We start from the raw sequence: 10,315 nt of genomic DNA on the forward strand, positions 1-10,315 counted from the left end.
AGTAATAAATGTTATTTGCAGTTAACAATTTTCTTTTTTCTTTATTACAATATTTATGGCAAGACTAGGTATAGATATCCTGCATATATTTTAGTTTACACTGCGCCGTTATTACACTTATCTATATTTTCTTCTACAGTTTTAAAAGACATTACATTTATTGTGGCCATAATTGTGGTATTGCAATTGTCGTTTCCAGCAAGTGAACATAGCCACACTCATAGAAGATCCTTATAAATATTAAGTCAATAAGTAAAATTATAATTATGTCATACATAGTACACACCATATTAAATTATTAACAGAAATATTTATATGTATGTATAATAATGTGTAATGTAGCATTTATTTTAATTGTAAAACTTTAATAATCATTTCATTTTCTCAACTTTCCAGGTGGTGTACATGAACTTGTGATCAATTAAAATGGCAGCTACGCGGCTATGTATGCTTCTATGTGCGACGCTTATTCTTGCGGAAGCCAGAATACACCATCAGAAACGCGAAACGAAATCACATCTATGCGATCCAGTGTTCAATAACACGAATAAAATACAATGTTATTGCAATCGAGACTCCCACGAACCCGATCTGGTACGCAGCGCTGAATGCTATCCCACTGTCAACGGAGTAACACAAGAAGATCCCAATTGGGACGAATTTTTAGAACTGGAAAACGTACACAAGCTATCCTTCACAAACACTAGGGGTATCGTTTTAAAATACATACCAACACAAGCATTAAAATACACGAAATCACTTCTAAAACTAGAAGTGAAATATGCCACGATCGATACCATTGAATCATTTGATTTTGCAAATTTAACATTTGTCGAAGATATCACTCTAAGAGATAATCAGATTAAAGTTTTAAAAACGAATGCCTTCGCTCATCACAGAGACCTCACAATCCTCACTCTTGATTCTAACAGCATTGTAGAAATTAACCGAAACGTGTTCGTAGATCTGCCATCTTTAGAAAAACTTTATTTGACTAGAAACAAACTAACGACGATACACGATAGAGCTTTTGTGCATTTAACTAATTTAAGGGAGCTGGAAATCGATAGAAATAATTTGTTCAGTCTAAATAGCGAGACGTTTTCGGGTTTAAAGAAGTTGGAGAAATTAGATCTCAGTAGCAATAGTTTAGAAGTGATAGGCGATAATACATTTTTGCCGTTAAAAAACCTCCAGTCATTAAATTTGGATGGAAACAAAATACAAATGCTCGACGAGAAAGCGTTCAGCGGTCTCAGTGAACTGCAAGGATTGTCATTGGCACACAATGCGCTTTCTGAAATAAAGAATGAAAAGATCTTTATTGGTTTAAAAGCTTTGAGGATGCTTAGTTTTAAAGGCAATCAGATACGACACTTGGAAGAAGAAGTTATGGCGCCCTTACTGGAGAACTTGTATAATAACGTCAGCAGTTTAGATGTCGAAGGTAATGTATAAAGTCTTACTGTCATTTATGATTAAAATTAAAGATTTCTTACTTTTAAATCAACAATTATTTTGGCGATTGATGAGATGATTAATGTAGATATTGCTTAAACATATTGTTAATACCAGGTTCAAGTTTATCACGCGAGCAAAAGTTTTTGAACTTGTTCTAAAGACGCTTAAATTAACTTATATTAAACCGTACAAGTGAGGGGTAAGATCAATTCTTCAATAATTATAATCATATTATACAATGTTTAAGTGATTATAATTGAGCAACTAATAATACGTGTTTATAGGTACTTAATTAGGAATTAAATGTAACTTATTTTATGAAATTTCCTTTAAGGTGAAGATTTTCAGTTAGAGTAGATCACAAGAATCAAGTCATAGTTAAAAACCATTTTTTGTTGTTAAATGTTCAAAAAGTACCTTTTTTATTTATAACTTATAATAAAGATCTTATTTTTTCTACTATAACATATCGTAATCTCGACGTTCATTTAATTTTTGTTATGATGCAACAGATCATAAATGCGTACTAGAATGGAATCCCGTTCTGTATTATATCTCTCCTAATTCCAGATAACATCTTCCCTTGCGACTGCCGCTTAGATTGGTTCATGTCCCTCATGAACAACACACAAAGCCCACACATGAAGCTTGCTATTGAAAACTTAAAATGCGTTCCAAGTACAGAAATCAGAGAAAAATGGACGAAAACAGTTGAAGCCGAGAAAAACGCGCAAGACATTGAAGACGGCGACGTACAAGGAAACGATTATGAATATTACGATGATACACAACTCAACGGGAAACTGTTTTACATCGACATGCGATTCCTTCTAAACTGCTCCGGAAATTACGACAATCTCCTCAAATCAGATGTTGATGTGACGAAACCGAAAGCAAAACTAGATGCAACAACAACTACAAAATCTGTTACGACTAATAAACCAATTACAACTGCTGTTACGCCGATCGTTGATAAAGTGACTAAAAATCCATTGCACAATTCTGTTACAACGAAGCTTCCCCGTGTGTATGAAAATATCGAAAAGACCAACGATAAAAAGCAAAATTCGTACACAACCAGTCGCTTATCAACTGTTTCAGCTAAACCAATTAACAGTGGTTTCTTTGATGATCACGATATGGCATCTGATGAAGGAAAACCGGATAAAATTAAAGCACATAGAAGCATTCAGGATAGAGTTGAAGATAAACCCAACAATAGTATTAATAGCGGGAATAAAAATGTAGGCTGTGTTTCAGTACTCCTTGTTATCGTTAGTTTTAGGTTATTACTGTAATTCAATTAAGTTATTTTTAAATTAAGTACCTACAATTAAAAAGTTGCTGAGTCAGTTGAGCTAGAGTTATTCATCGGTAGGTTTACTCTGATTATTTAAACAAGTATTGATAAGTAGTATATAATAATGTCGAAATATAATAAAACTGCTCATTGGTGTATTGGGTATCTACACTGTCATTATCATATAAATAAATCAAAGGAATAAGAAACGAGATTTTACTTTCTAATAAAAAGATCTGAATGTATGTTTAGTTCAGAAGATGTGGTAAATATGTAATACTAAGTATAATATTTAATCTCACAGTCACTAAAGGTAATAAATGATAACTTAGTTCGAGTTGTTTTAATTATTCCTTTTCACGTTATTAGCAATACAAGAACTTTTTGTCGTCGGACACGAGTATAGACTATAGCTACCAAAAAAATTAAGATACTTTTGTTTGTTTACTCGTTTTTTTGTTTGATCGCGCTAATCTCAGGAGCTACTGGACCGATTTCAAATATTTTTGTACGTAATCTCTGAGTGCTACAGGAAATACAATATAATATGTGAACCACGGGCGAAGCGTGGGCGGACCGCTGTTTCTTATAAAATTACATCTATGAAAAAAGGTTCCTAAACTAAAAGGTTAATTTATTGTTTTGTATTTTATGAAGTGAAGTTTCTACCCTTACATTTATGGGTATAAATTATTTTTATCTATAGTATGAAACATTTAGGCTTAAATTTTGAAAACTGCTAAGGCAGAACTAGAGCTTCAGACATAAGATGTAATTGTAATTAATCGCATATTAAATGTGATATATGTGATGATGTATATGTCAAAGGACTGTTGAAATTATAAAAATGGCAATATGTGTTCGGTAGACTTTTAAAATAAAAGCAGTGTTCTGTTTGTTTCATTAACAAGTTATTGGATATAACAAAAAACGAAACAAGGATATGTTTTAACGATAAATGAAAAGTGAGTTTTGTAATACTTTCATTCATAAAGTATGTGGCTAAATTAATAGTGTGTTGAAAAGATAATCTCATAAAAAATCCTGTATACGTGTGTCAAAGCATAGTTCCTTTCAACGATGATTTAAAAATATATAAACAAACTAAAGGTCATAAAACTATTTCTCATTTAGCGCCATCTATTGTTCAGTATACGTATCACATTGTAGTTACGAAATTAGAGGTGCCACCTTGCATGAACTAACACTTTCTGCTTGTACTACTTTATAGCTTTGTGGTAAGATGGCGCTATAAAAAATTTTTTAAAGCTAAAACATTTTAGTTCAACCTTCGCAATGGATGAAAATGGCAATCAATAGGTAGGTGTTTGTAAAAAATATGAATATTGCTACTTACATTTTTTATTTCAAGATATCAAACAAAACATGTACAAATAAAACAAAAATTTGAAAATAAACATAACAGTATTTATGAAACATGGACAGGGTTTCATGTTCATAAAATAGATATATAATATCATGGAGTGCATCATAAATTATTCTAGTTTGCATAAGTTTATCTTTAAAATGTGCTTGGATATTTTCGAGTATCTTTTATATTTTCCTTTGAATATGCTCGGAGATAAATTTAGCAGAAAAAATACTATTTACATGTACCTCGTTAAGTTTGATTTAAAGATAGTAATACTTACAATGTAAATATGTCGAATCAAAATAATCGTATTCGCTTTTTCGTATTCATTTTGTTGGGTTTCTAATGAAAAAATTAATTTCATATTATCTCGTATTACATAATTGACAAAGGTGTGGAAAATCATTTCATGTTATTTTTCTTAACACTTTAATATGAGTGGATTTTTAATGACATAAGCGGGCAACTACGACTAACGAGCTGGTGGTTCGCCTGATGATAAGGGATCACCACCGCAAATGAACATTAGCAGAGGTAGTGCCTTTGCGAATCCGCTGCCCGCTTTCAAGGGGAAAGGCAATAAGGTAAGGATTGATGACTGGAAAGAAGAAATTGACTGGAAAGGATGAGGAAATGGAAACGGGCCTATAAGATTATGACGAATATAGGGCGAAATAAGAATACATGATTATCTAATATCATAGATGTGAATGTGTGTTTGTACTAATAATGAAAGCTATTGTGTGTAAGTGTTTTTATTATACGCATTATCCTGAGTAGTTGTTCCTTTTCGAACCGCCAAATGTATGAACAGATGCAGATTAGTAAGTATCAAATACATATATAGATACACGTTTACAAATGTTTTATCAGAGCTTACCAGATTCTAACATGAATGCGCCCGTATCAGTTTTTCACACATATGTAATTGAATATCGTCAACAGTTAAAATATTTTATCCATTGCATGTATATGCTTCACTACGATATTTGTTCAGTGTTGATTTAAAAACATTGAAAAGTTATAACACATAAGCTTGTTACATAGTTATATAAACTATCTTTGCGCGGCTGCCTTTGACCGCGTTATCATAAGAAAAGCTAGACATTCCGGAGGTTTATAATAAAATATATTTCAGCATAGTTCCCGTCCCCATTTGATATAAACTGTCATAAGTATGTCCTGTCTCGGGTCTCAAACTATATCTGTACTAAATATCATCCAAATCAGTCCAATAGGGTCAGAAACTAGCGCGTTCAAGCAAACGAACTCCTCACTTTACACAGTTACACGATTTCATATTAAATCTAGCATTATCTTCCCATGCATGTACAATATTTACAGCGTCTTTTAACGCTTCAAAGAATGTGCACTCGCTATTTGCAAAATTTCGCCTGGCAAATCGTTTATATTTGGTGGAGATTATGCAAATTGCAGGATCACGCCGTTATACGACATGTCATGAACTTATAAAGTGGATGTGTTATTTTATCGCTAATGGCTTTCTCAAAGCCCTCGTCACACTGGAAGCGAAATAAACACGACTTGATTTTGTTAATGAAGACAGCTGTTAGACGGCGTAAACTATATAAATAATTATGTTTTAGGTTATATAATCATCTCGAACTAATATAGCTACTACTATTACCTTAGATCTAAGTTTTGAAAGATTCTAAATACAAATTACTTTTTATTCTGTAGACATAGTGGATTTTCGTTTAAAAATGAATTTAAGTCCCGTTTTCTTTTTTTAAATGCCACTCGCAGAATGGCTCAAACTTTGAGCTTTAGTTTTAATTGAAATCTCTGTTCTTTTATTATTGTAAAATGGATTTGTTTAATACAAGCTTGCCGCCTGAGGTTTCACCCGCGTTGTCAAAAGAAGCAAAAAAATAGATGATCCCGTCTAGTATATCTGTTCCACCAGTTTCCATTTTCCATAGGACTTTCGGCATACAAACTATGTCCTTTCTCAGGTCGCGTTATATCCTCGTAGCAAATTTCACCAAAACGGTTCAGTGGTTTAGGAGTGAAGAATGAGTGAAGATATAGACAGACAGAGTTACTTTCGCAAATACAAAGTTAGTTTGAGAGGTCTCTAATCGCTAGCCACTAATTAATAGCGTCTCACGTCGTGTTAAAATTGCATTATGTCTGCTGTCTATACGATGGATAACAGAATTTCCAAGTAGAGTTAAATTCTTTATCAGGCTCAAATGTTCTTTCCATCATCTTTCAGGTACGCCGAAAACAAAACACTATGATATAAACACATTTCCCTGTCGGTATATACGTCAACCTGAAATGTCTCTTTTAATGGAACAGCTTTCATTTCCTTTTTAGAGTTCCGTAGTCAAATAGCAAAAATTTTAACTCTTATAGATTCGTCATCTCTCTCTGTCTGTCTAGTATCCTAGTTTAAGAAGAAACTATACTTATACTTTCCGTTTTCTAAAATGTGTGCAGAGGGACAAACGGTAACTTTTAAACTAAGAGGGTGAAAAAATCTTTATAAAACATAAATACATTGCAGATGTCTAGGAAATAATTAAATGAAAATTGCTTTGCAGAAGACACGGATAACAGTTTTCGAGTTATAGAACTCTATCAGAATAACATAACCTTGTAATTCTTATAATACTAGGGAAAACAAACTTATGTTGGTTGTTGTGAAACTGTACAACTTTATTTATTAATATATTTTGATTCGTCTGCTGCTTAGAGAATTGTTTAATGCTACGGAATCCTCCGCCTGCGAGTCTGACTCACACTTGGCCATGAATTTATACGTTTCAGCACTGATAACATAATTGAATATTTTATTTTCGAGATCGCTTGAGTGTAGGGAATAGATATTTTCATTTCTTTGTATCTACTATCAAAAAGATAAATATACCTACTGTAAATAAAAACAGAAGCGATATAAGAGTTATATTTTTTTATTACAATGACATGAATTTGAATAAGTATTGTGAGTAAACGTAAACAATTCTAAATATAATAGTATGGAATATTTTTATATTGACAGTATTCGAGTCTCAAGGTTTTGTGTTTCATAATTTTCTTCACATCCGGAGAGAAGGAGAGAGTTTGACATTATTTCCCAGTTGAGATTGGTAACGCCAATATTATTAAAATAGTGAATTAAAATTTAATATTTATTATTTTGTGGTGTAATCCAACTACCCTCCTTACATGCGAGCACAACCAATCACCGTACGCTTTTAAAGCACCCGCAACGTCCCTATTGGACGTAGTGACGCATATACGTCACACAGTCTGTATCGATCTTCCGTGACGATCGGATCTAAATAACCGCCGGAGTGCCTTCACAAGGCCTGTAGACATTTCGTGTATAATTCGCATACCGCCGGAGAGCCTTTATGAGGTTTTCTAGTCACCGCATCAATCGAAGAGATCTTCATAAAGATCGTAACCCGCAACCGCCGGAGAACCTTCACGTGGTTCTCTAGATATCTCAGGCATTGTGCTAGTGTAACCTCCCCATTCCCATTTGGTCGCGCTGAACCGCCGCGCCGAACTGCGTGTGTGTGTGTGGAGTGATGGACTGGACCTGGTCTGCCTGACCCGAGCTGGAGGACCCTTGACCGCGTGGTGCTGTGCCGCGTGCTTGCCTGGACGCTACTCCCTCAGACGAGGTATGTGCCGAGGTATGTCCCGTCTTTCCCTTTTTCGCTACACCACCTAGATTATGTTTTACAGTCCGCTTAATATCGAAATTAGATTGAGTCGATTTTGTGACTTACCATTTACTCTGTAGTTTGAGTAGCTTTTTCTTTGTAGTGTATTTTTGAAACTACTATTCCATTATCTTATTACTCATACCATATGCAGACACACGCGCACACACGCACACACAGGCACACCCATCGCCACACACATTGTGAAAAACGAAATTAAACACATTGTTCATTTTGTACGTTCACATGTAACTTATTTACATTCAAGAAATGTAAACTGACACACAGGTCACCTGACGGCACACGCCGACCATATCAATTACTTGCAGATGTATTGTTAGCGTCTGTATGAGATTACAGTTCAGAAACAGGAAGGGTACAGAGCTGACGTATAGCTTATTATTGGTTATTGTGGAACGAACTGATAGGTAACTATATGTTAAGTATATATACTCAAACGATGATCGTTTAATTAAATGGTTAAAGCTAGGAATATTGTATAACATCCAGTGGTTATAAAATGTATACAGAGAGGTCTGAAGTCGGTAATAGAGTCTAATAATCTATCAGATAGCTCATAAACATATGAACACATTAGTAATTGCATACTACAGCGTAATAATGAACACAATATCTCGTAAACTCACAACACCAACTGATATACATTTTCGCGAGCACTTACATAAAATAAATATACACATTTCAGTACAAATTCACTTCGTTACACTTGAGCTGCATAATCTTCCCGCAAATCTCTGGAGGGTATTAGGGAAAAAGATTACGGTGTAATCGAGCCGTATGACGGGTATTTAAACCAAGGTTGCGGGATTCTGGAGCTTACGTTTTGATATTTCTTTATTATGGGAGCCTGGCAATTACATATCGCGAGTTACAGATTATGGTTGGAGGTTGGAATGGCAATGATTGGAAGATCATATCTGCATACAGATACGGATTCGGTTTTTTTTTCGTAGTATATAATGGTGATGATGCATGTACTGTTCGATTTCATATTACATACGTAAAGTATGATTCATCGTGATACGAGTTGTTGAAATCAGTTAGAATCGCGTGGAATCGAATGATGGTGGAATTTCGAACACCGTACGATTTAGGTAGTAGATGTAGTTTTAATAATTTACACTTCCGATTTAATTATTGGATTCGTTAGGTTAATAAGTCTACAAAACATAAGTAGGAAAATAAGAAATGATAACAAAACGTATTGAATATCTGTGGCGATTCCAAAGATAACGGAGCTTTGTTTCTCTTTCAACGTTTGTCCAAATTAATTATATCCTAAATGCCATTTATAAATATGTTCTGTTTATAATGTACGTTTAAAAATAGCTCAGTAAACTCGTAAAAATTTACCGGACCTAAAATTGTGCAAGCTTGACCAAACACCGGTTTAATTTGCAGGCGTTTTTCCATATTCGCAACAATAAAACACATATTTCAGAAGTGAAGTACCCAAACAGGGCCGGGTTTGTTTAATACAGAAGCGGGTGAGTTTGAACAATAATCGAGATTTATGTATCATTCCGCTTCCGTTGCCGACCGTACGTCTCTCGGGGCGCGACCCGGTACACTCGCGTGCAACTGTCCTTATGAACGGAAAATATTAAATACGATACATAGCTATTTGACGGGAGGCATTTGTTTATATTGTGTGTAGATTTTGGATTTAAAAGATAGTGGTTTTCCGGCAGGTTTTATTCTAGGTAATAATCACCAAAAGGGTATGCCACTTTTGTTTTGAAAGATAGTTCATAAATGAAAATAAAATCTGTGAAATCAATAAAAATGCTTATTGAAGTCTGTCCGGTATGATTCTATATGATCAGTGTAAAGAAACAAATTTTCTGTGTGTTTTAAATTTTTACAATAGGGAGTATAAAATATTGTTAGTAAATATCTTATGTAAAGACATAATTTAAACGCGGCTACACTTATTACTTTCTTGTTCACATATTTCCTATATTATAATAAATTCCTATAATTTTGTTTATACATTACTTCCTAACGATCTAGCGTCTTATCTTTTACACTAGCCTGATAGTCGGGAAATATGAGCAAAAAAGTAATACACCACACAGCAAAAGGTGCGATCGCATTATGCATTTCATAATGTATTAAAATATGAATAAAGATTGTCCCAATTATATTTTCCTCCCCAGTGATATAGCTATCTTAAAAACCGACTATTTCAGCTAACTCTAAATTTAATCAAGAGTTAGCTAAGAAAAATATTAAGGGAACAGTAAAGGCACAACACAATAGCGAAGCGGAGCTGAGACCATAACGACAGGAGAAATTACTTAAGAATATTTCCTTAAGATTTTATCTCAAAAAATGAGAAAATGGAACAAAGCATTTTCGCTAGTGATTCTGAATTGTCTGTGAGTCAATGGATACGGAGCTATTTTCTTGTTATCACTACTTACATTGTAACAGCATTTACGTGTAGTTTTTGCTTTA

General features: G+C 33.9%; 1 protein-coding gene across 1 annotated transcript in view; it reads left to right on the forward strand.

The window, feature by feature from the left end:
• LOC119832951 (connectin-like) overlaps nucleotides 1–3,094 on the forward strand; it is a 48,545-nt gene extending 45,451 nt beyond the window's left edge. Inside the window, exons 2-3 of the mRNA XM_038356784.1 lie at nucleotides 397–1,447; nucleotides 2,032–3,094. Coding sequence (XP_038212712.1) covers nucleotides 427–1,447; nucleotides 2,032–2,759 — 1,749 coding nt within the window. The 5' untranslated portion in view covers nucleotides 397–426 and the 3' untranslated portion in view covers nucleotides 2,760–3,094. The remainder of the gene's footprint in view (nucleotides 1–396; nucleotides 1,448–2,031) is intronic.
• Nucleotides 3,095–10,315: the final 7,221 nt, after the last annotated feature.

The sequence above is a fragment of the Zerene cesonia genome, chromosome 16, assembly GCF_012273895.1.
Source record: "Zerene cesonia ecotype Mississippi chromosome 16, Zerene_cesonia_1.1, whole genome shotgun sequence".
Taxonomy (NCBI): domain Eukaryota; kingdom Metazoa; phylum Arthropoda; class Insecta; order Lepidoptera; family Pieridae; genus Zerene; species Zerene cesonia.